Source organism: Carassius auratus, chromosome 24 (assembly GCF_003368295.1).
Source record: "Carassius auratus strain Wakin chromosome 24, ASM336829v1, whole genome shotgun sequence".
NCBI classification, from domain to species: Eukaryota; Metazoa; Chordata; class Actinopteri; order Cypriniformes; family Cyprinidae; genus Carassius; species Carassius auratus.
Window position 1 is genome coordinate 20,561,075 of NC_039266.1, and position 27,746 is coordinate 20,588,820.

Genomic DNA, 27,746 nt, shown 5'->3' on the forward strand with positions numbered 1-27,746 from the left:
GAGCTGTTCTGATGAATGTCACAATGACACAACACCACTGTATGATCATGCTACAGAAAGCCAATGTTTACCACATAAATATATTTACATTTAAAAAAAAAAATAACGAAAGATCTAAGTGACTTCACCATAGAAATGCATCTTGATATCATCAAGCTTAGAAAAGCATTGGTTGTAATAGTATGTAATCAGTGTTTGTTGATTGATTGATAAAATTCAATCAATGATTTTGATTTTCATAGATGTTTTTTGAGAGATGCCTGACATAAAGTTACTCAAGTCCCTTCAAGTGAAGGAGCATTCTTACAAGGTAAAGTACAATGTTGGTTTATCAATGTTATTTGTTAAGCATGGAGTATAAAGGGATCAGGATTCCGTCTTGATTATATTCTCAACTACTGTGCTTATTTGTGTCACAGCACATGAAATAGAAACACATACATGCCGGATATCAAATACATGATATTATATTTGATGCAATTCAAGTTTCCTTTCTATTTGAAGTGTTATATAGCTCATTATTCTAAATGAACAAATAAATTGTTTTCACAATCTTTCAATCATTGTCCTTTGCATAAAAGCCCACCCTTTTTTATTCTGAGTGCTGTTTCACTCTAAAATATGTCAAAATTATAAATATAAATGGATTGTGCAAGCCATTTTATGTTGACCTTTAAAGGAATAGTTCACCCCAAAAATGAAAGTTTGCTGAGAAATTTACTCACCCTCAGAACCATTCAGATGTAGATGGTTTGTTTCTTCATGGATTTGGAGGCATTACATCACTTGTTCCCAGTCGAATCCTCTGCAGTGAATGGGTGCCGTCAGAATGAAAGTCTAAACAGCTGATAAAACATCACAAATAATCCACGCCACTCCCAGTCCTTCAATTAACATCTTGTGAAGTGAAAGCTGGCCAAAATATTAGTCCATAATCTATAATAAAACACTTCCTCCAATGAAAATGCCCATACCCTGTTGTCCTCGTTTTGCTGGTAAATGGTGGTTTGATCTGTGCATATTTCTCGCCTGATACAGATGAGACTGTTCAGCTTTTTCTCTGGAGAAAGCAATATTATGAATAGAGGACTCTTTTTAAAAATTAAAAACATCTTAACAATGGATTTGTTGCTTATAAACATGCAGTTTTTTTGCTTCACAAGGCATTAACTGATGGACTTGAGTGGTGTGGATTACTTGTGATGTTTTTATCAGCTGTTTGAACTCACGTGCTGTAAATAAACTTGCCTTGCCTTGCCTTATTGTAAAGTGATTCCTATTGGTTTTTATAGTTCTTTTGCACTTTAATGTGTAAAACATTTAACTTTTATATATTTTTCTGTATTGCTTTATTGTTTTAAATGTTTAGTTATTTTTGTTATAAGAAAAAAAAGTTATGTAACCTGTTATACTGTATTATGACCACTTTTTAAAAACAAAATTTCAATACCGTGATAATACCGTATACCGTGATAAAAGCATTATCAATTAACTGCAACAGGATAATTTGATACCGGCATATCCCTAATCTATAACAACACTTCCTCCAATGAAAATGTCCATACCCTGTTGTCCTCGTTTTGCTGGTAAATGGTGTTTGATCTGTGCATATTTCTCGCCTGATACAGATGAGACTGCTTTTTCACTGGAGAAAGCAATATTATGAATAGAGGACTCTTTTAAAAATTACAAAAATCTTAACAATGGATTTGTTGCTTATAAACATGCAGTTTTTTGCTTCACAAGGCATTAACTGATGGACTTGAGTGGTGTGGATTACTTGTGATGTTTTTATCAGCTGTTTCAACTCTCATTCTGACGGCACCCATTCACTGTAGAAGATCCACTGAAGTGCATTTCTCCAAATCTGTTCCAATGAAGACACAAACTCAACTACATCTGGGTGGCCTGAGGATGAGTCAATTTTAAGCAACTTCAAATTTTGGGGGTAAACTACTCCTTTAAGGTTACAGTATACATGACTCAGTGTGTGATCTTGGTGATCGCTGTGATCAAAGTCAGTTGTACGTTTCAGAGCAGGGAGAGATGGTTAGCTCCAGCAGGCGTCGCAGTTGTGCTCTGGTTAACACTCCAGCACCATGTGTGAACAAAGCAGTGTCTCACATCCAGGAACTGAAGTCCAAACTGGAAAGCTGGGGCCAACAGGTAAAATCAAACACAACCCGAAAATGGGTTGTATTATTACATATCATCTCTGACCAAGACTCTACCACGATGATTCAAGCCATAGATCAAATCCAGTACCACACAGATTGAGCTCACAGTTATATGAGTTGAATCGCATGTTATTTTCTTTGCTCTCATATTACATAATGAATGAATAATGAATGTCTCTTGTCTTCTAGGGTGATAATGCTCAGCATGAAACTGCACATGAAAAACAACCACAGTATCATTTGGAAGTGAGCCATAAAGCATTATAGATTTTCCACATCACATTCTGTACATCAGTTGTAAGCATTTTTCCAGTAAGATAGCACATATGGTCAGCAGTTTTATGGGTTTATACCTATTAGATAGTATGTGGGCTCTAACATATCATCAGAAAATAATTTTAATCTCATTAATAGTTTAATTAATTACTATTATAAAAAAATTGCAGATTAAGCAACACATTTTCCCTTTTTGTTTTTAGATGTGTTTCTGCTGATGGTAAAAATAAAGAGCTGTGTATTGAAGGCATGGGGCTTTATGCACAAGGTAATGATGGACAGTCTTGAATCTCCTTAATATCTTGGTTATAATATGCACTTAGTTTTCTTTACATAGTGGGGGATTTGAACAAACCTGTATTATACTTCAATACATAAATATTAATATACTTGATAGTATTTATTATATTATTACGATTTATATTTGCAGTCCTCTTTTTTAATTTAGTTGATGTTTTAGTAATTCTGCTGTGGTTTTGTTATTATTTTTAGCTTTAATTAATATTATTTCAGTTTTAGTAATTTTAGTTCTTCTTCACCTTAGTTGACCACCAAATGTTTGTTTATATTTTAGGTTTTCCATCTAATATCTGCATTTTATTTTATTCCAGCTTTATTTTAATTAACAAAAATGATGTAGTTTTACTTTTAGTTTTAGTTAACAACAGTAATAATAATTTATTAATTTGTACACAGACAGTGGAGTGTTGCCGTCTCTCTGGACGGAGCCGACAGACGTCCTGATGGAGGTGATGAGTTTGATCGAGCGTCTTGAGTTGGACCGCAGAGATGCAGAGAAGGCTCTAAAGGAAGAAAAGGAGAAAGCAAAGAAACTTTCAGAGAAACTGGACAGCCTCTGTCTCTGGAAGGAGAAGGAGTTTCCTTTAGCAATGCAGAGAGGTCAGACTGGATATTGATTACCACATGCAATTTATGTTCAAACTGTTTTTTCCAGCACTGACATTTTACTTCAGGCCCAGTAATGTGGCCATAAAGTGTCTAGTGTTCTGTTCTATTCGATTCTGTTACACTGCACAGTACAAAACTATTGAGCAAGGTAATCAAAACAAAAAAATGGCTAAATATGAATTCTATATAAAGTAATTTATATTACTTTAAGTAAAGGCAATAGAATACAATATAAAAACTTAATTTTATTTCAGTTAGTTATAAAGATAAAATTGTCAATTTTTTGTTTACTAAAATAAGTTTATAAAAGCTAAATAGACAGTTTATAAAAAACTAACAAAAATACATAAACACTTGCAATGAAATTACTAAAACTATTTAAACTAAGATTAATAAATAGTAAAATCGTATGTTAACAACACTGCTTTGTTGCTATTTCCTATTGAGACAGGAAGTTGTGGCAGCATAATGAAAATATACTCACTTTCTTTTTTTAAAACTAATAAACTTTATGTTTGCGTAACAGTTCAATTAACAGTTGAGTTGGTAGTCATTAACCTCCATAGTATTTTTTTCCCAATATAACAGACATCATTACCAATAAAGGATATACATTTTTAGGTGAATTAACCCTTTGAAGAAAAACAATCATCTATATTTTGGTCCATTTTCCAGGAGAAGTAAGACGTGTATGTTTTTAAAAATCAACTTTAATTTGTTTAACTTTAATAGATGGCCCAAAGATAATAGACATGGACTGAGCACCACAAAACCTATGTCTTTAAAAAAGGTCTTTAAAAAGTTTGATTACCAAATTAATCTTTTTTTCTGCTCCGTCCTTGACTTTTCGCATCTGTCTGTCTTATATTTGCACGGTCAGAGCGTGAAGCCTGCAGCACAGACATCGCCGAACTGACGTGGCAACTGAAAATAAGGAGAGATCAGTTGCTGCAGGTGAGAGACCGACTGACCCACACGGAGGTGCTGAACCGTCGTCTGAAGGAGGATATCGATTTTATGAGGAAACACGGGCCGCTCGTTCACCAGAGACTCCAGCTGGAGAGTGAAATCATGAAGCAGATCCAGACAGCACAAAGCGAGGTGTGTTTACTGCCAAACCTGTTTGTTGGCTTGTTTAGAGGAGCTGAGATCAATAAGACAAAACCAAAGAGAAGAAGCGATGTAGGTCTAACTAAAAGAGTCCAGCACATACTGGAGGAGCACAGTGAGCAGGGATTTTCTCTATACATGCTTTTTAAAGAATTCATCAGTAAAGAGTGCTAAACTGAAGTATTTAAAATCTTAAAAACATTTTGTGTATGAACTACCCACTGTGTTATTTTAGTATTATTTATATATACTATTATAGAACTTATATTGATTTGAATTAAAATGATTTAGTTTAAGTTTTAGTAATTCTATGTGATTTTATCATTTTTTAAATTATTTAGCTTTATTTTATTTTTGATTCCATTTAAGTCATTTTAGGTGGTTGCCAAAGCAACATTTCAGATTTTCCTAATTTTAAGTTTTTCGCCTAATATTTGTATTAATTTAATATTTATTCAACAGTTTTTAACCATTTCACTTTTGGTTTACAATAATGAGACTGATGTAATAATGCATCAAATACAATTGATTGAAATGTTTTCCTACACTTTTAGATAAATACTCATTTAAAAGTTGTTTAACCAACCACAGGAAATTGAAAATGTACATTTTTAAGTTTAAATAGCACTGACCTCTACATAAGCAAATACAACTGCTAAATAACCTTGGAGCTCATTGTCTATTTTGGGATGCAGTTTACTTGTAAACCATGTTGCCATTATAAATTGTCTGACTCTTATTTTAACTCATAAAGAAATTGTGACAAATGTTCGTCCAGGTCAGTGAGACGTTTTCAAACATCTCTCAGAAGCTACAGAGTCTTCAGGAGGAGTTTCAGAATGAGGAATTCAGAGCAGATCTTAGGAAAGGAGAAATGAACAAAGGAATGGAAACGACCAGAAATCATCTGAGTGACAAGCAGTGAGTCTGGATCTGACATCAGGCCTATATTTTTTATTTCGGTTCACTCGTGTTATATCAATCCAGACAGAAGGTGTCACTAAAATGCTGTTCTCTCGTCTTAACGGTTTCATTCCAGTCCATCGCTGTGTAGGCAGGTTATAATATCAATATCAAAAAATGTATGTTATGCAAAATCACATTCTAATGTAAATACAATTTTAATTCATGTTATCTCTATTTAAAGGTTGCATCCATTCATACTTTTGACCTACATTTACATCACACTTTTATTTCACAAAATTGTTTACTTTTGCAGGATATTTAAATCTGTTTCAATATTGTGAAGAATTCTGTTTCAATATTGTGAAGAATTTTTTTGCTATATTCTGACTGTAACAATCATTAGCTCAGGTTAATTCTTAATTTTTATTTTTTTACACAAGTCCCCTGAAAGAGCTTTTGTGTTAAATATTAATTTCACTCGCCTTTTTTTAGGTCAGAACATTAAAAGCTGAAAAAAATGATAAAGAAGAGAAATTGATGATACAGAAGAATGATGTAATGCAGCTTCAAAACCAAATACAAGCATCTGTAAGTATAACAGGCTGTTATTTGAGATGATATAAATCAGAGGTGAAATGATGTGCCGTGGTGGAGATGTCAACCCTCACGTCCTCTGGAGGGCAGGAAAGGCCCACGATTCCTTGCACTGATCTGCTGTGTTTATTCTCTCAGAGCCTCCATTTTGTCTAAGCCCTGATTTCACAATTACACTACGCTTGAGTGAATGAGCCGCAGAGCGCTCACTTGTTTCTTTAGCAGTTTGTTTATTCCTTTTTAAATTTGTATTTTTGTGCATTTTTGATCTTGTTCCGCCACAACAGAGTTTCAAAAGTTTAGAAACTTTTTCCAAATAACCAAACTTGCTTTGACCATAGGTGGTGCTATGTGATGTTTCATTGTCATAAATGTTTGACAGATGACAGTTATAGTTTTGAAATAAGAAATATTTGAAAATACGTTTATGTATAAGCAAAGCTCTTTTATTTTAGCCTTTCATTTTGTGCACAATGTGTGATTGTAGTTGAATTTAGACTTCAAATAAAGGCTTGGCTATGAAAAAGTACATATTAGCATATATCTACTAAATAAACGCAAATAACGGGCATTACTGTCTTTATCAGAAACTTGAAGGTGATGAAAAGGTGTCAATGTTGGATGCAAACTTGAGCCAAAAGCGACATGACTTATTGACCCTGCGAGACAAAAACAAAGAGCACAAACTGGAAATTGAAGACTACAAGAGAAAGATCTACCAAAGGTTTGTCCCAAGGGATAATTCACCCAAAAATCAAAACAAGATATTTTGAAGATTGACAGTTGGTGGTTCCTATTAACTTCCATAACATTTCTTTTCCTACTATGGAAGTCAAAGGGAACCGCCAACTGTTTGATTACCAGCAATCTTCAAAATATCTTCTTTTATGTTCAACATAAGAAAGCAGCTCATACAGGTCTGGAACGACATGAGGGTGAGTAATTACCAGAGAAAGCATAAACAAGTGGATGTAGTGTTCATGATGTCATCCATAGGTTTCTGAAAAGGGTATTTGAAGCTAAAAGTGGGCAGAGCCGGCCGTCGCCTCACCAAATGTCACTCGCAGATAATCGAAAATGGGTAAAAAGGCGGGAGATGGTTGTTGAAACCACGCCCACCAAGCTCGATGGCAGTGACAGCAGCGGCATTCCACTTGTCAGTCAAGTTGTCGCGCCATTAATTATGCAGAACTTTAAGGCTTAATAAAATTGAAATGAAATTCACCCCTCTCACAGTTGTCATGAAGGGCAAAATTAGCTATATAGACAAAAATAACTTTTTATATCAGGCTGTAAACATGTTTTTTTCTGCTGTAAAGTTGGTCATTTTAACATGGGGAGTCTATGGGACTGACTCCCTTTTGCAGCCAGCCTCTAGCGGCCAATCAATGAAGTACAGTTTAAGTCACTTCCTTGTTGGCTTCACGAGAGAGAGCGGGAGGTTGCCGATTGGTAATTACTCACTCCATACCCGTATGACTTTCAGTCACCTTCAATACACAATTTAAGTTATTTTTGATGAAATCTGAGAGCTTTCTGACCCTGCATAAACAGCAACGCAACTACCACGTTCAAGACTCAGAAAGGTCACATGCGTCACGCGCACTGAAATCTGACACGGAAGAGAAGAAATCATTGAATAAAGTCATTATTTTTGTGTCCTGGTAGCTTAATAACATTTTGATTGAACCACTGATGTCACATGGACTATTTTAACAATGTCCTTACTACCTTCTGGGCCTTGAATGTTGCTGCCTATGCAGGGTAAGAAAGCTCTCGGATTTCATTGAAAATTCCTTAATTTGTTTTCTAAAGATGAACTAAGCTCTTATGGGTTTGGAACAAGATGAGGGTAAGTAATTTATGACAGAATTAATCGTTTTTGGGTGAACAATCCCTTCAATGTATATTTCTGTATACTTGTGATTGTCACTAAAGATTAGCTGCGTCTGATGTGATATGCAGTAATTTGTTATGTTGTGACAGAAAATGGCATACAGTAGTCTGCATTTTTTTCCACTGTAAAATTCTGAATTTAGTTATTTATTGTAAAATATATACAGTCTATACAGTCCAAATATCTAGCACAATGACCTAATTTTATCAGACAACAAGAAGTACAACAGAAATAACTTTCATAGAACTGCAGAAAATGAAATCGATCCAAATGAAAAACAATCCACTGTTGCTGCTTCCCTAAATTGTCCATGGTACAGCAACAACAAATGATGTTGCCTCCATAAGATCTATGAAGGCCATATGTTTTCACACACAAGCCAATAGTGCTGTTCATGTATTACGGTTCAATTGAATCTGTAACACATCATGAGAAACTATGACATGGAATAAACTCTAGATATACAATAGTGAACCCAACTTGAAACAGAACTTATGGATCAGCATTGTTGGAGATTGAGACTCAAATGACAACACTATGAGAAATGTTCTGGAAATCTCTTGTGGTTCATTGGTTCGTTGTGTGAGTGTTGGATTCTTCAATTATCGACACAGAATCTGTGCTCCGCAGATCATGTCATGAAATCATGCAACAACTCTAATTCCACTTCATTAATAATGTGTAGGTGTGTGTGGCATTGCTTCTGAAATTAAAATGCTCCGCAGCATGAACTAACACAATGATTTAGAACACAAGAAATACCTTCCACCTTATTTTGCACTGTTTACTGTGAAGGTGCAAGACTTCTGATTCAGAAGTCGAGACTTAGCTGCTACAGGTAAATAACTAGAAACTACTAAATTCATGCTACAAACTAGCATGTTTATGATTATGGTAATCGCAGTTTGCAGTATGAAGCAGAATAATGGGCTTTTTTTGTTTAATAAAAACAACTGGAACCCATTGAAATACATTATGTTTAAAATAAGGTGGAAAATCCATCATTGAAATTCATAGATAAAACCATGAACTGTATAAACCGGATTATAAATTATAAAATAATTAGGTGAGCATAGCTGCTAAAAATACCTTATTGTTTGACTGATATTGCTGTAAACAAACTGCAGTTTATGTTTTTACAAGAATCAGGCAGCTTGGAGTTAATGTAATGCATTCTGAACTAAACTTTAAGCATTGTGTCATAACTATTGCAGTAATTCATCTTTGATTTGGCACATCTTGTGTAATCAGTTGGATGTGACATAGGCCTACTGTATCTAGAGCATTTTCATTTCCAGTTGTGAAATTTGCTGAATGCTGTGCAAGCATTTTTGTGAGCAGGCTGCTGTACATCGTGGTGTGGATCTCGAGGGACGGACTGTGTTTTATAATGTTGTTTGTGGCCGTTTCGTTCCAGTGAACAGGCTGTGAGAAAGCTACTGAAGGATCGTGAGCATGTCCTGCTGAAGATCAGTTTGAGTGAGAAGCAGTGGAAACCGGTCAAAGACGAGTTTGACCAGGTCTCTGCCATTCATTCAGACACTAAAGCCAAGCTGGACTGTCTGGAACGCAAAACCTTTCTGGAGGAGCTAAAGAACAGGGTAGGAGGACACCTGCCCCGTTCAAATTTACAGACGAGTTTATGAGCAAGTTTACTCAGTGAACAAATGTGTAGCCCAGATGCAAAAATAATTCTATCATTTATGCCCCCTGATGACATTCCACAAGAATTCAGTCAAAACACTAATGGTTCTGTCTTTATTGGCATTGATGGTTCCGTAAAGAACCTTTAACATCTATGGAAACTTTTCCACTTCCAAAAGTTTCTTTGAAGTAAAAATGGTTCTTCAAATCTTTGAAAAAAAATTTTTCCCCCTTTTTGGAACTCTTTTAAGAGTGACGCTCTAAAAAGCACAAAAATGGCATTAAAACATTACAAATCTGTACATTTTACTTACACTTTATATTCTAAGTCTTCTGAAGTTATACAGTGACTTTATTTGAGGAACAAAGTTCTTATTCACTGAATATCTTTTCATCGGCTTGGCTTTTATCCTTTTGTGTTCTGTAGGAAAAAAATAACTTAGAACCACATGAATGCAAATAAATAATTACTTATATATCTAATAAATAGTTACGTAAGGGTTTAGAAGTATTGGTTGATTACAGTAGTTTAATGTCTTTTTGGTCTCTTTTGATAACTGTCAAGATAACATGTATATAGGGAATTATACTGTATTCATTCCTGAGCTGCTTTGGATTTTGTTTTAGTCTTGACAAGTTTTGCTTCCTAATCAATGGATTTTGGTGTGTTTTCTTTTTGCTGGGCAGAAAGAGATCGACAAAATGAAGAGCCTGATAATGACTGAAATGACCACCTTAGATATTCTCAAGGTAAAACCAGATGTACCTTATGAATACGTCTTTCCATGATTAATGAATAAAAAAACTGATGATTAATAAAGAAGCAATGTTATTGTTGCACTAGTTTGTGTGTCTGTTAATGTCTGGAATTGATATGTTCAGGGTAATAGGGACGCAGAGGCAGCTGAATATAACCGTGAACAAAAAGACTGTGAGAGGGTGAAAGGTGAGCTGCAGAAAAAGTATGGAGACGCTTTGTCTACAGCCGCTCAACTGGAGACTGAGGTGGAGCAACTGAGACAGATGTATACAGAGAAATCTGAGGTAAACCTGATTCAGCTTAAAATATTGAATTCATTATTTGCATTTGATTAGATCTAACATGTAAGGCTATGATATTATTGCTTAATATTATTTTCCCACCTATGTGGCTTTTGTTACAATGAGAGGAAGAGAAAAATGATTTCATGGGTTGAGAAAGTTTTTACCTTTTGGTGATGAATACTGATGAATAAGGCAAAGTATTATATATAGAAAATAAATGGTCTCAGTATCGATCCATGTTGACTGTAAGGTCCAGTCAAGTTATTATTGAGTTATCAGTTGCATATGTATGTATTTTCTTTGTATTTTTTATATTCATTATTTTTATTTCTTTTATTCTCAGAGTATTGAAAACTTAAAAGCCAATCTAAGTGACTTGCACACTGCACACAGAAGCCAATCGGATGATTTTGAGAAGAAAAAGAAACACTGTCAGGAATGTTTTAATTCTGTGAAGGTGAAAATAAAATGATACTTGATTTATATTACAGTATGAGTTATAAATGTCAGTCACACTTTATTTTGAGGTCCAATTCTTGCCATTAACAAACCACTAACTATGACTTTTGCCTCAGTTGATAGTAAGTAAGGTATTTGTTAAGTTTAGGTATTGGGTAGGATTAGGTATATAGAATACGGTCATGCAGAATATGTGCTTTCTGAGTACTAATAAACAGCCAATATGTTAATAACTAGGAAAGCCTTAGTGTGGTGGCATTAAGGTATGAGGAGATTTCAAACCGGATCAAGGAGCTTGAACTGAAGTTGAAAGAGTTGAAGCAAGAGACAAACATGATGGAGCAAACCATCAGCACCATGCCACATCGTATAGCAGAGCTACAGTAAGAAATACTGTTCATAATATATGTCTGACCATATATATATTAGACCCCCATGCTTGGTTTTATTTGGTGTCTTTTTCAGGGGTTTGTCAAACACAATGGCGTTCAAACATGGTACAGCCACAGTACTGATGGGTAACGTGCACAGGGATATAGCTTCCTGGAAACAGAGGAAGTCTCATCACGCACAGATTCACTCAGCACTGTTCACTCAACGCCAGACTGTCATGAAGGACACAGAGGTTAAGAACCCTTTCTTTCATATTTACATTTATGTCAAGATTATTTAGTCAGGGCTTCCTATATGGGCTAATCCTTGATCAGCTTTGCTATTTAAATACTTATAATCCAGGTTAACAAATGTTTTCTTTACATATCAGAAAACAGATCAGCTGAAGCCGAACGAGCATGAGTGCATTTGATAGGTTCGGGGATTTGATGTGCTCCAATCACCATTCAAACTGAAATTGCCTTTATAAATATTTAGATTTCCTTTGTATGATGATGCACCGTGTCATTTTTATGGAATGCACAGTGATACCAAATGATACATTTCAAGACACTGAGAACAAACCATATACAAAAGCCTACTGTTCTACTGATAGCTATATAGCTTTTAAGAGCATTAAATTAGTCCATATAAATAGTACAAATGAATTTGCCTTTATTAGTCCCGCCAGTTATTTCAATTTATAAATACATTTGAAATAAAAAAAAATAAAAAATGATTGGACCAAATTTTCCCTAATGGGATTGTGTAACTTGTGTATTGAATTTGGTTTCATTCACAAAGATTTCCGCAAGTTCGTTCCTAAAGTTGTACATGCAAACAAGTGTTTATTTTTTAAAACACTGTCAGTACATTAAGTTAAGTCAAGTCAAGACTGCTTTATTGTCAATTCTTCCACATGTACATACATACATACATACTGTACAGAGAATTGAAATTGCGTTACTCTCAGACCCCCGGTGCATACAGATAACACTAACAGTAGAGCCTAAAAATCTAGATCAAATATACAATTTTATTTTTTTAACTATATACTGTAATAAGGGCATGCAAAAAAAAAAAAAAAGTTAAATAAAGCAGCGCAAAGGCACATGGCAGATAGAGTGCAAACCAGTGAAGTGAACAAACAGTGCAGATAAAAAGATAGAAATATTAATATTGTCTGTTTGTGTGTCTTCTGATATCCACAATTGAAATCCCTAATGTTTCATGTAAAGCAAATGATATTGCACCTTTGCTCTAGAATATCCACCGCTCAGTATCACACCTCTACTAACATTTCTTCTAATCATTTGATGAAAGCTCTTATAATTTTCCGTCAGAGATAATATGTTATGTTTTGCATGAAACCCACGTATTATCACTTCATTTTCGGAGGAAAAAGCTATTTATTGGGGGAGTTGAGTTTCGGGATTATGGCCTCAGTCAGAGCCCGGCTCCTGATGAAAGTCTCACATGGCTTATCTAATGTGAAATCGCCATGTGGTATATAGTTTCATTAAACGGTGATCAAGAATGCATTAGTTCAAAACAAGAAAAGGCAATGGGGCTTAATCCGCCATGCGCGCAGAAGCAGCAAACTCCAAACAAGTTGTTGGTGCGAGACAGGAGCCGAATTAAAAGTCCTCCCTCATAGAGCCAGTCTGCCATTAACTTGCTGCAGGGCAGCAGAGCAGAGAGTCTCTTCAGACTGCTCACAGGAAACAATAAAGCAGCACAAAGATTCATCGCCCAACAGAAACGATTCAACTTTAAACATTTCCAACAAAGAGAGACTGTGTCAGAGTGCCTTCGATTGACCTGAGGCGCATCGTTGGGACGTCACAGTCATGAGATGTTAATGAACATAGGAAATATAGATAGTGACGCACAACACCGGATGACGACCACAGCGTCATGTGTTTAAGATTAGAGGGATACGCATATTAGAAAAAGGCTTTTTGTTTTTTGGATACACAGATTTCTTTTCTTGATTTGCTCATAAAAGGCATGATTATGTGGAAGTGAACATTAAAAATAAAACCATAATTGTGAGTCCCCCCCCCCCCACATAATCTTGGCTTTATGTCTTAAATATAACTTGCAATGTCATATCTCATAGTTAGGTTTTTTAATTATTATTATAGCAACTTTCTAATTTGGCTAAACTTCAATTTTCACAATTGGAATTTCATACTTTATTTTGCCTAATTAATTTTTTTTTTAATTTACTTTAATGTATGACTAATTCTTATTTCAAAATTTCTCTCACAATTAACTGTTTTGTTTTTTTATTTTATTTTTTGTTTATTTAATGTTTTTTGCTTTTTTTTTTTTTTTAATCGGAGGTGGAAACAAACTTCCATATAAGGCGACTTTAGTAAGGTTTATGCTTAAAATATGTACATGAACACTTTCACTTTCATAAGAAAAGAACAAATTGGTGGTACATTAAGAAAAATAAAAATTATTTTCTCTCTCTCTCTCTCTCTCTCTCTCTCTCTCTATATATATATATATATATATATATACACACTGTATATTCATATATATATATGCTATTCATAGGTTGATTTTCAGATTTTAGACCTTTCTTTATTTGAGAATTTATTTAATAAATCAATAAATTGAATAGCATTCAAATAAATACATTTAACTTCATTATTCCCATCTGTCTGCACTTGAATCCAAAGCAACAGTTTCATCCGGATGTTGTATTCTTTGGGAATCAAGGCCTTTATTACACTTACACACGTGTATACAAGCCATTTTACTTCCATAGTGTAAAGCATTTCTGAGTGAAATTCAATGAAAAAAAAGGGCAGTGTGGAGCAACAAATTATTATATATTTTTTTATTATATATATTTTTTCCCGCTGGAATAACTAGTACCTATTAATTGATCTCAGTAAGACCAGGAATGTGAATAAAGCAACTTTGTTGACTCACTGTACAGCACGGATTATAACCTCATAACATTTTAAACAGTAGTGTATTTCCTTACACGATCATCCCAGATGTGTTAAATGTAACATGCACTTATGGACACACTCCACACTGTGACTTCCTCACAAGCTGAACTGGGGATTTTTCTCTCCCCTCATCATATTCTCATGTAGCTTGTTTACTTGATGAAGTCAGACGCTCAGTGAGTAGAAAAGCAGTAGGATGCAAAGTGCAGACACCATCAGTTTCTTATGGCCAATGAAGTGTAATTTGTTCCATTTACATTTCAGAGGTGCATCAGACGGGTTTTGTCAGCACTGCATGCAGTAATTAAGCTTTAAATCAATAGCCAACATTTGTCATGTTTACTGCCACTCTCGGTGCTGGGTTAAACTCATCAGTTTAGCGCTGGGTCGTTTTACTGCCCAGACACACTTCATTATTCCTTATTCTCAGGTAGAGCAGAAAACGTTCTTCTCTTTCTCTCTCCATCTTTCTTTCCATAGCTCTCTCTCCACGTTTCTGATGCTGACACAGGGTTGTGGAGATTGTGGAGACAAGCAAATCAGACACTTATTTATCATAATTTGTTTACATACTTCCTCGAGTGCTGTATGATTACTAGAGTTACTGCATTCTGAGAAGATTTGTTTTAGTGTAAAACATGCGAAATGCAAAAAAAAAATGCAAAGATACATACAAAATATGAGAATACCTAAGCAACACAGAAAATGCTTGAAAGTTACTGCACTGCATGCACAAAATATCAAAATAAGTTCCTTCTGTTCAGGATTATTATCGTTAACTAAAACTGAAGCTAATTAAAATATTTTTATATAATTGAACTAAAGCTAAAATAAGATATACAGTTAATTTTTTTTTTTTTTACATTAATCGAATATAAATATAAATAAAATGTTGCCTTGAGTAGTTAAGTTGAAGTCTTAAAATTACTAACTTGAAATTAATAAATAAAAACTAAAACTGAAATAAAAATTATTAAAACTAATTAGTAATATTTAAAATGAAGACTAATGAAAATTATAAAAGCACAGCAAAATTGTAAAAATATATATATATATATAAATATATATATATATATATATATATATATATATATATATATATATATATATATTTTTTTTTTTTTTTTACACAAAACATTTTCATTTACAGTGTATCATAAAAAGTTGAAAATAAACCTAAATTTTAAGTGTCTTTGGTACATTCATGTGAGTTCATGATGAAAGTTGCAATCTCTAGTCATGATCTAATCATTCTTTTGAATCAGATGCTTTTAATGAATCAGTTGATCCGGTTCACAAATCTGAATGATTTGTTCATGAATCGGACTAATCCAGTTCTCAGGTTGAACTCCCTGACTCAATGATCTGGTGACAGAGGTTAACAGCCCGCTGGAGGGCAAGATTATCAGTGAATAACTTACATTTTGGTCTGTTTCTTGGGCAAAAAGCTGTCGTATGACTTCAGAACAGTTTGAAATAGAGTGCATAAGTCATTTAATCAGCTTTTGTGTACTTTAATGAAGCTTCAGTCCTGATTCATTGTAATTGCATGTCTTCAGAATCTCTCCTTGAAATAATTTGAAAGCCATGCAGGTTTGGGATGACACAAATGTGTTTACAATTTTTGGCTAAACTTTTTCTTTAAATAAGGCTCACTGGTCATTCTTTGTCCTTCTTTTTAATGGTATCTTTAATTGCATTATACATGTTAGAGTCTCTCCTAAACTGATGGAGAGCATCCTGTGCAAATCTGTTCCAGATTAATCTACGGGAAGCCCTGAAAGACAATCTGAAGTTAGCGCAGGAGTATCAGGAGCTGCAGAAAGCTCTGATGATTGTCAGACAAGAAGCCGTTTATGTTTTTGACAGAAGAAACAGAGCAGAGGCCTACATCCAAGATCACAAGCAGGTAACTCTCATTACCACAAACACATTTCTTATCCGTATGTGTATACATCAAGGCTATTTTCTGCATGTGTGAATAATGTGGTTGTCTATCTTTGTCATCAGAGATAGACAGCAGGCATGCAAAATAGTGATGAGAGAGAGAGGTCTGCGCGGACTAGTGTACGCTTGCGTGCTCCACGCAGCCTGTCATAGGTGGTTGGTTTTAGTTGGGCAGTCAGCTAGGAGGCCACTGCAGTAATCTAATCACGATGAGATAAGCTTCATGACAGCGTTGCTCTGGTGTGCATGTGTGTTTATTTCATCTCACATGGCAGCGAGTGGAAACAGGCGCATAGCAGATGCAAACGCTCTCAAGAACCAGCAACTCAGGAACGTTTGGGAAAATGCTAATATGACATGTACGTCCATCACTAAAGGATGGGTGGTTTTGCTGGTATTCATCAATGCTGCAGTGTGCAAGTGCAGTGTGTGCCTATGGAGTGCAGTGCATTAGTCATTTCCAAACAACATTATATAAGTGTGTTTTTGGCTGTGTAGCAACAAACACTTATCAATGTAAAGATGTTTTCTGGTGCTGCTGTTTGTAGTGAGATGTTAAAGCTGAAGAGTGTAATTTCTATGCCCCAGAAAAGAACTGTGAAATGACTGTGTTCAGACAGGTTTCCCTCATTTGCAATTGGTGGAACATAGTTTGGTTGCGATGCACAAACAGGAATTGGTGCATTTAAAAGTATTCAGGCTTAAGGCTTGTTCACACCGTGTTTACAGTAAAACAAGACTTGGTGGTGCTCAAGCACAAAATCGGTCACAATTGATACCTAACGATGAAGAGAAAGTAAGCAGACAAAGAAGATGCATCGAGGCAAGATAAATGTAGAGCTGCTGGTCTCATTGATGTCTGAACACAAAGGGCTTTATGACAAACGCAACAGTGACTACAAAAATTTCGGTAAGAGAGAGTTTTTATGGAGAGGAATTGCAGATCAAATAGGATTCGATGTGTACCATTGTATTTCTGTTTTTCATTAAGCACCATCTAATGCCATGGAGTGAAGTCGCACGTTTACTTGGCTCATCGCCAACCAAAATCAAAAACAAAATACGCGTCAAAAAACGTCAGCAACAAGCATGCGCGATAATTGTCCTGGTGTGTACAAGGATTTAAGTATTTGAATTGCATATAAAATGTCCATCCTTTTGGATTGCACTTTTTTAACCTAACTAGAAAATGAATAAACTTAATTTAATGCATATTTGTCAGTCATACAGTACATAAATGGAACGCAAGGTGCAGCACACGTGTGTTTGCTAGTTTCAGCCCAGCGCCATTCGCATTTTCCCGTCCAGCGCCAAGTCATTTAATTAGCAAATGCATTTAAGGAGCTGAAAATAGACTGCGCCATAGGCTCAAACCTGGTCTAAAGTCTGGCGCAATGTTTTTTCTTTGTTATTTAAAGAGGATGTTAGTATAGGCGGGTCCACAACATGCGTACACACTGCTTATTAAACACAGGGATGCACAGCAGCACTATATATAAATGCCTACATGTCATAATGGATAGTCAACAACACATGTATCAGAAGTAGGCTATCTATTTGCTCGCACACAAGCAGCTCTATTTAATCTCGGAGACGCGTTCTGTCTTTGCGCTGGCCAAATTTATCCATGTAAATAGCAAATACGTCATGGCTGGCTCCTAAAGGGAATGGGAGATGAGACTCTGATTTATTGCAATGTATGCCCCCCAGAAAACATGACTCATTAAGAGAATAGGGACAACCCGTTTAGACCATGCGCCTGGGCACGCCAACTGTTTTTTCCATCGTCAAAACAGCAAAAGTAGATTTGGACACGCCCTGAGTGCACCTGCGCCGTGCGCTTTACAGTTTGCGTTTAGATCGTTAAAATAGGGCCTGATGTGTTTTAAAGGGGTTCTATTATGTTCTTTTACAAAGTCTTGATTTTGTTTTGGGGGTGTACTAGAACAAGCTCTCATGCTTGGTGATTCGAAAACATATATTTCCAATAATTTACATTACAATAACTTTATTATATAAATATACACACTACACACTGACTAAAATAAAAAAAAAAGTGAAAAAGCATAATAGGACCCCTTTAAATACACAATACCCAGGTTTATATATTTAGCATGAATAAATCCAATATAATATATTTTAACTAGGGCCGGGACTTTAACGCGTTAATTGAGATTAATTAATTACACAAAAAATAACGCTTTAACTAAGATTAATTAATTACAGAAAAAAAAATTCCCGCATTTTGAATAACTTATTTTTGCACCGCGGAACGTTTCTCACTGGATGAGTTTCGGCGGGACCGATTATACTGAAGCACCAACTAGCGTACGCATATCACCGCAGCAGCACATCGAGCCTCAAGTATCACCTAAACGCAAAACATATAGCAGCTAGCGTGGACTTTACACTTTATGTTGAACTATGTATTATTTTGTTGGTGCAACAGTTTATGTTGAACTCTTTATTGTTTTGGCAAAGGTTGTTGAGAGTTGGACTTCGTATGTTATGGCCTCTGAAGCAACAGAGAGATATTTTCTAATAGTCAGTGTTTCTAATGTTCTGAATGTAATTGACTGTATTGTGTTTTACTTAAAAAAAACACTTTACAGAAGATTCCAGCACCTATAAGCTACCTGAATTTCTGAAATGTACTATTTCTAAATTGTTTCTAAATATGCTATTGATACACTTCATGGCAAAAATTGCACTGGTCTGCTAGACTTGGTTGAACAAAAATAAACAATATTTTGTTGCTTAAGCTTATGTATTCAGTCATTATTCAATGGTATACTATAAATCCATGTGAAAAAAATTACTTCTCACTGTTCTCAGGTCAAATATTTATATGCGATTAAAATGCGATTAATTTCGATTAATTAATTACAAAGCCTCTAATTAATTAGATAAATTTTTTTAATCGAGTCCCGGCCCTAATTTTAACTAATTGAATATTGCATACAGTAAGGGTGTATGCTAACGTAAAAATAAAGCGCTCGAGGAGGATCTTGATCAAATGAGGAGTTTACTGAACATCGAAGGAGATTACAGACAAAATAAAACACATTAACATCATTACTTAACAATATAAGGTTATCACAATACGTTAACTTAATCACGGACGAAGAACTAAACAGACAGGGTATTTAAGCACACAGGAGGTAATGAGGGAACTGGAGACAGGTGGGGATCAATCATTTAACAAAACAAGAAAAGGAAGATGACCAAATAAGGGAACAGAAAGTCCATGAATGTAACAAGCTTGCCATATTTTAACTGAATTAAATTTTTTACTTTAAATTTTACCTTAAGTTAATAAATTCATGCTGATTCTAAGCAATTTGAATAAATGCTTTTTTGAAAATATGATTATTTAAATAAAATGCATACAGAAATCTTACCTGTTTCTTACCTGTTTAATTTATGTATGACTGACAAATATGCATCACATTGTTAATTAGTTGTTGATGTAAAAAATGTGTAATCCTAATGGATCGAAATTATATATGCAGTTCAGATACATAAATCTTCAATTTAGCCCTAATAATTTTCTGACTGGGAAGTGATTTTTGATCAGTCTCTCTAACTATGTAATGTAACTCTCTTCATCAAGAACCTTTGTTTATTCACTGATCTGTTATTCATTGGAATGATTTGTTCAAAACACTCATTTGAAATACTACTTAGAACAATGCTTATATTTTCTTTTTGTAACAATCAACCTATAAATGGCTAACTTACAGTTGTCTGCATATTAAGCTAAGATTGGAGAATTTATTTAAACAAAAAAAGTGCACACTTCAGCTTTAAAGCTTTGTGTCTTTGACATTAGCCCACAGATCGTTATAGTAATAGTACTATTGTTGTTGCTTGAGATTATTACTAGTTATACTGATCTAGACATAATCTGTCACTTTATATAGCATTTTTTTGAGCTGTAGATCATTTTAATATGATTTGTTATTCTAGCGCTGATGGTAAAACTCTACTGAAGAGCAAGACACATTGTTTGTTCCCCAAAAGACTAATACTCGTACAACTCCTCATCTAACTACATGAATGTTATCAAGTGAGAAATGCATGCAAAAGGCAAATCCTGTGGACGGGATTCTCCACGCTCATGATCAAAGCCTGATTTTCTTTTACTCAGTATTCAGCCTTTTTACAGTTTGTTGTTTATTTTCAGTCTGGTACGGCTTTCTCTCCTTCAGAGCAGATGTAGTTTCATTTCTTAGAGGTTTACGACAAGCTCTTCCTAAAGTCCCATATGTATCTGTAAGGATGCATAGGCCGAGCTGTGCTCAGTTAAATATGGATTCTTATGACGGCTTACCATTTTTGAAAGGTTTTCCATGCCATGGCGAGTATGTATAAGGTGTCTATTATGAATAGTTTGAATAGAATGTATATTTATCAGATGTCTATTAAAACACCTGCTCCATATGTATGAAATTGCAGCACCACATTTATCATGAGAGAGAGATTCAGATGGTGTTTCCAAGCACTGTTTATGTGGCTATATATTTGTGATGACTTGCTAAATCTGACTAGTTCAGTATGCAATTTATATGCAAAAGAATTAAAATTTACTTCATTGCCCCAGAAAGATTTAACCCTTGTGTGGATAATTTTACATTTAGAATTTGTAAAAATCGTAGCTTCTACATAATGGTACAAAACGTTTATGGTGACTTTTATTTCACTTGTTATGTGAACACAAAAAAAATTAAGGGCATGATTCAAAATAGCAAAGTGGTCCTAAAAAAATAGTCACACTCATGGTCTTCGCTCTTTTGTGTGTACAATCTACAAATCCCCACAATGCAGAAAAAAGTTGCATTTGGGTCCACATTGGATCAAACTCTAAAACATTTACAGTGCCAAATCTACACACCGACACACACTTGTACACACACACACCTATGAACTGGTGTGACTGTAACACTGCAACTATGTAAAATAAAATCAATAATTCAACTACAATGCAGTAAAAATCCATGAAATTACAAGTTTAGCTTTTTAAAGGCCCAGTCTCTATTTTAATCTGAAATACTGCATTAATTGAAAAATAATTGTAAAACTTGATCATAATTATTGAATAAATATTAATTAGTACCATACAATTCTCTCAAAATACAAAAAACGAATATATTATTATTGTTATTATTATTACTATTAAAACAAAAATATATTAGATTAATTCGTTTTACTGAAGAAGAAAAAAAGTTACATTTCAGGTGTCCGGTCACTTTTCACAACAAAGACCATGAGTGTGATTCCAAAATGAGGAGCGCACAAGGGTTAAAAAAAATCCACAATAGAAAACAAAAAAAAGTATAATAATACTTACTGGCCTTCCCACTTTTAATTATATGGCAAAAATATAATATGTGACATATAATTAAAAGTGGGAATTATATAGATCAATTAGTAGAGTGCAATGCAATGACACCTAATACAGTTGTTTTCATAATTACCATTATATTTAATAGATATTTATATTAAATTTTTATATATTTAATTTTATGCTGTTTTATTTGGTACTAAAGTGCTACTTAAATTGCAGTAACCATTTAACTATTATATTTTTCATTCTTTTTTACAGCTAAAAAATGCTATGAAAAGAGTCCAAATATGTGCATTAATGTGCTAGTGACAGATGGCGTTTAATTATTTATGTGGTTTTATGTGGCGTCCTTTGGTTATGCTGACAAACTTCTTTGTTTTGCACTTTTATCAGTTGACTGTAGCTCCAAATATATGTCTAGCATAACTGCTATAATGGACACTGCAACTACAGTATGTCCTTAACCTCAACAGATCACTTTTATAGATAATACAGGTTAACATATACAGTGGCATTTTGCCAGTTTAGTTGGATTTGCCAGTTTAGTCTGAATAGGAGAGCTAGAGCGCCCCCTTGCAGTGGTTAAATGTACAAAACATAGGCCTACCTTAACTTCCAGAATCACTGTGTGCTTGTAAACAAAAGGTAACCCTTAAGGCCTAACAGAAATTGCATTATATACATCTCAGACATGCCAAATCAAGTTTTTATATGAGCAACGATACTGTACAGACAACAGAAAGCACGGATGAGGATAATCTCATCTTTTTGATATCGTTTTTTTAAGACAGTATCTTTCTACAGTATATTGTAAGTATTGTTACTTGTAGCATTAATAGGATAGTGCAGGTTTTGACAGAGCTCTATAAAGGACATTTTTTGTTCTCGTTCAGTTAAAGGCTGAGCTAATTCGCTTTAGTTTTTTCATGCTCCAAAGAGCACATTGCCAAGCAATGATAAGCTTAAAGGAAGAGAGAAGAGATGGGGCGAAACATGGGAAGACATCCCTCCGAATTGAAACCCCCTTTTTTTCTGGAAAACTGCACAAATAATAAAGAGAGCAGCATGCTTTCTTTCTTTCTTTCTTCTCTAATCTCTCTCTCTCTCACACACACACACACACACTCTCTCTCTCTCTCTCTCATTTTTTTCTGCTTCTTTTTTTCCAGTATACTCGGAATAATTTCTCGTTGCGGCAGGGGGTTCATGACTTTTTGTGTATGTGTAAAATATGTCTGGAGGGGATTGGTATAAAGTTAAAGTGAGTGAAGTCGAAATATTTTACTCATCAGCTTTGCAGTCACCGAGTTTGCCTGAGCTAGAACAAAACCGCTGAAGCATTTAGAGAAAATTAACCCCCCATCCTGGCAGCCAGATGTGACTGGTTTCCGCCCAGTGCACATGAGTGGGCAGGGAGAGCAAGAGACTGTGAAATTCCTGTCAGCCCCGTGTACTGCAGAATGGGCTATTGACTGCTTTCTCTATTCCCCTCCATCATTCTTCTTGAACACTGCCATTAATTTCCTCTCCTGCCTTACCAATTCCCCCTCTCTTTCTCTCTCTCTCTCTCTCTCTCTCTCTTTCTTTCTTTCTTCCCCAGCTTTCTTTGTTGCAGAAGAGGATGCACAAAGCCATGCTAAAATACTTCAAACACCGCAGCGTCTACAGCCAGGCAGAGCTGGCCCGCTTCCAGACCCTCTCCAACCAGAACAACCAGAAAATGAAAGCCCTCCAGGTATGGGCTCTTTAGTACCCCCACAAACACACACATACACACACACAAGAGTTTTGCACTGTATACTACGATGGGTCCCACTTGGGTTAATGAGGTTAAGACAATTAACCTTTAAGGAATATTTCACTTCAAAATTTAAATTTGGTTATTATTTACTCACCCTTTCCATAAAAAAAAACTAAAAGGAGATGTTTGGTTGAGTGTGCAGATTGCCATACAGTGAAAGTGAATGGTGACCATGGCTGTCACCATGTCACTTTCAATGAATAATGACTTAGATTTTAGCTTGTGACTCACTCAAAGCTATTCTATGACTTCAGATATAAAATACTGCACACATGGACTACGTTCATGATGCTTTTATGGCTTTTGTGGAACTTGACAGCAGATGGTGTTCCACAAAAGAAAGGAAGTCATATGAGTTTGGACTGTCATGAAGTTGAATTTGAAGTTATATATTGGAAGGCAATTGGCCATTTAGAAATTATCGTAAATGTGGCTTATGCATAAGCATTAACATTCTTTTATAATTAAACTTATTTTCTAATATTAAATGTTTGCAATACCTGTAAATATCAAGTAAATATTGTGTTAAAATCAGCATATATACTGTATAGGGATATGCCGGTATCAGATTTTCATGTTGCGATAAATTGCTTATGCTTTTATCACGGTATAGGGTATTATCATGATATTGAAATTTATTTTTTAAAAACTGTTCATAATACAGTATAACAGGTTTAATAACTTTTTTCTAATAACAAAAATAACTGTGCAATTAAGCAATACAGAAAAAGATATAAAGTTAAAAGTTTTACACAGATTAAAGTGCAAAAGAACTATAAAGATCAATAGGTATCACTTTACTATAAGACCTCGATAAGAACTACTTAATCTTAAAATTAACATTTACAATGAGAAATAGTTACATTTGCTACAGAAGCTATTAATCTTTGTAAAAAAAAAATACAACTTTTAGTTCATGTTTGCACATTAAATGACATAGTTGCAACTTTCAATTTTAACAACGCGTTATGAAGTTTGAGAAGTAAATAGGCTAAAAGCGTCTGCTAAATGAATAAATGTAAATGTAAATGTAAATATTTAAGTATTTGGCTGTGATGAACACCATAGCAAGTCCACAAATCTTAATGGGTATTTAAATACGTTTTAGAAAGTAGTGCAGTTGTTTTATTTATGGCGTTTCCAGGTTAACGGCTGCATTTTCTGCAGTTTAGCGCCATCTGCTGTCAGAAAGTGAATGTGCTTTCATTCAGCGGATCTCTCACGTGTTCCTCATTTGCTTCTCATGCGTGCTTGTTTACAGAGCGGCACATGCATCTTTCATGCATCATACAGCGGTGCTGCGCATTTTGATCAGTTGATGGGAAAAGTATTTATAAAATGCATTCCAAATTCGGAAATAATTTGTAATATATAATTATTCATGGTATTTAGAAGTGCCCTCGATAACAATTATGTGCATATTCATTACCGTGATATATCACATTACAGAATACCGGCACATATCTAATACTGTATCTCATTTAGTTCTCACCACATACATATCGGCCACCCCATTTTCTGCATCGTCTGACCACTATAATACTGCGTTAAGGTATAAAATTGCACAAAAAAAAAAAAAGCAAATTCGCTTATGACGTCTTAAAGGGGCCATGACATGAGAAATCAAATTTGCTTTGATCTTTTGGCGTATAAGAGGTCTTTGCACCATTAAAAGATTCTGCAAGTTTCATAGCTTAAAATGTCCTCCTCATTATAAACAAAGCATTTATTCAATTTCCAAAAACAGCTCATTTTGGTTATATGGTGCAAGTAGACGTCATCTAGGCGCAAGTATTTGTTTAAACATTGCCTTCATTGGCATTGACGAATAGTCACCTTCTCACCATAGGCCCCTCCCACTGGCGTTCAGTCGCTCAATGGCTTGACACTTGATTATGCTTAATGTTGCAACGTGTCAAAAGCAAATAAAAAATAACAATCACTGATGCTATCTGGTCTACACTGGAAAAGGTGTGCAAGTGTGCAATGCATGCACAAATGAATGGTCATTAAAATTGTATTTAAATAATGATTCAAATTAGCCTTGCATATAACACGATTTTGTATACTGGAATAATGTAACCGCAATGTTTGGATGCTCTAACACAAAAGGCATTTGGTCTCAGTGGAAGGTGTGCTATGTGCGCTTATAATGAGGTGAGCGGCGGTGTGTTTGTGGCTCAGTCAGGGGAGGCCAGCTCTAGAAGTCAGGCTGGTGAATGGAGCATGAAGACGAGGAGTTCTTCAAGCTCCTCCGAGTGTGAAGGACAAAAGGAGCAGCCTTACTCTAAACTTTGTCACAGCTCTGCGAAGATCTCCTCCCCCAGAAACAAACTAACATTGTGTTGAGGAGACTTTACATTGTAAAATCATAGCAATAAATCGCCGCAGTTCTTAAATGACCCAAAACTATGGGAGTCATGTAGTTGCTAACCTTAGCTGTTAAAGGCCGGGAAATAAATAAAACCGTGATATTAGAAAGTCTAGCTTGCTATTGTCTTGGTATTGTGCATGGCCAGACAGCCACTGGCAAATGGGACATGGTCAGGGAAAGACAGGGTCAAGGGCCCTTAAATGACAGAAATCTAGAAAATATCTCAGAAAAGAAAGGGATTAATAAAGAGAAAAGTTGTAAGAGACGGCTAAATTGTTAAAGTAACTTTTCAGATTTTCTTTCTGGATTGCACACAACCTTTTTGGTAGCCATCTTTGGTTATGCCTCTGACAGCTATTTCCTGGTAATACAAGTTTCCTAGTCATGGTTCCATTACGTGCCAAGCTTTCAATAACACTTCAAGTCACTAATATATTCATGTCCGTTGTCAGGGGGGACATCCGGGAATGTTGTCCCGGGCCCTGTTACAAGACATCCCCTTGGGCTCATGGAAGAAAATAGCTCTCACTTAAAATATCTCAATGGGTTGCACAACACAAACAATAATTGTGCTTTATTTTTGCATGGTTAAAATGGCGAGTTTTTACACCATCAAGTCACTGAAGTTTATTTCTCTTTTGCTTTCTTTTCAAGATTATTCACCATTCTTAAGTATGGCAATTAATTCAGTTTTAAACACAAAGTTTATTTGTTTGCACACATTTGGAGTAAGAAGATAATTGGGCCATTTTCCCACTCATCTCAATGGCTAAAAGTGTCTTAATTCACCTGAATTCACTTTACTTTAAAAATTAAATGCATTTTATTGTGTTTCTTGAGGTAAGCATATGATTCTAGTTTTATTGCATCAAAGGTTGTGAGTCAAAGAGATCAATGGAAACATTAATGTTTCAGTCATTAAAGGTACGTTGTTAAAAATAAACTTTGACTATGCATTTCTAATAGTTTGATCTTTTGGAAGGTAATGCTGTTTTTAGATGTGCATGTTGTCTACATCCATTGCTGAACAGAGGAAAATCATGACATCACAAATGGGGCAATTTCAAATCCTGGTCTTACAGAAAAGTGGAAAACAAAAAATATTTTAAAGTGGGGAGTTAGTTTTGAGGCATGAAACTTGCAGTATGTTTTTATGATGATGGGTAAATTTTGATCATATTAAACCTTCACAAATATTTAATTGCCCTGTGTGCAAAGGCTTTTTATCTATGCCAATTCTGTCCGAACATTATTTCTTATAAGATACCACAGGCAAAAGTTGTCCACCCATCTATTCATGAGGAACCTAAAGGTTGCGGATTGCAAAAACTAGTTCCACTGATTTGTCCCCGGGTCTTCCTGAGAAACAAATGACTGCTTCCAAGCAGCTCTACTGAAGTATAGAGATGGGGGAAGAGTAAAACGAAATAGAGAAAGCGTGCAAGCCTGTCATCTCGAAACGCCGCTGCAATATTGGGCACTCAGTTCCGGGTTATGCAAGTTTACACCAGGGATAGCATAATTGACAATTGCTAACAACAGAGAGCAGGGTGGAGAGTTGTGAATGGCCAGTAATAATTGGAGCGAACGCCCACTGACTTCAGATATAAAATACTGCACACATGGACTACGTTCATGATGCTTTTATGGCTTTTGTGGAACTTGACAGCAGATGGTGTTCCACAAAAGAAAGGAAGTCATATGAGTTTGGACTGTCATGAAGTTGAATTTGAAGTTATATATTGGAAGGCAATTGGCCATTTAGAAATTATCGTAAATGTGGCTTATGCATAAGCATTAACATTCTTTTATAATTAAACTTATTTTCTAATATTAAATGTTTGCAATACCTGTAAATATCAAGTAAATATTGTGTTAAAATCAGCATATATACTGTATAGGGATATGCCGGTATCA

General features: G+C 35.1%; 1 protein-coding gene across 1 annotated transcript in view; it reads left to right on the forward strand.

Moving 5' to 3' along the window:
- Positions 1-256: 256 nt before the first annotated feature.
- Positions 257-27,746, forward strand: part of LOC113042705 (coiled-coil domain-containing protein 178-like) — a 33,475-nt gene continuing 5,985 nt past the window's right edge. The window contains 19 exon segments of the mRNA XM_026201727.1: positions 257-278; positions 281-310; positions 2,036-2,166; positions 2,367-2,399; positions 2,401-2,423; positions 2,657-2,721; positions 3,150-3,353; positions 4,243-4,463; positions 5,251-5,393; positions 5,876-5,966; positions 6,560-6,696; positions 9,287-9,470; positions 10,201-10,263; positions 10,396-10,557; positions 10,901-11,014; positions 11,254-11,399; positions 11,482-11,641; positions 16,120-16,269; positions 23,255-23,389. Coding sequence (XP_026057512.1) covers positions 257-278; positions 281-310; positions 2,036-2,166; positions 2,367-2,399; positions 2,401-2,423; positions 2,657-2,721; positions 3,150-3,353; positions 4,243-4,463; positions 5,251-5,393; positions 5,876-5,966; positions 6,560-6,696; positions 9,287-9,470; positions 10,201-10,263; positions 10,396-10,557; positions 10,901-11,014; positions 11,254-11,399; positions 11,482-11,641; positions 16,120-16,269; positions 23,255-23,389 — 2,214 coding nt within the window.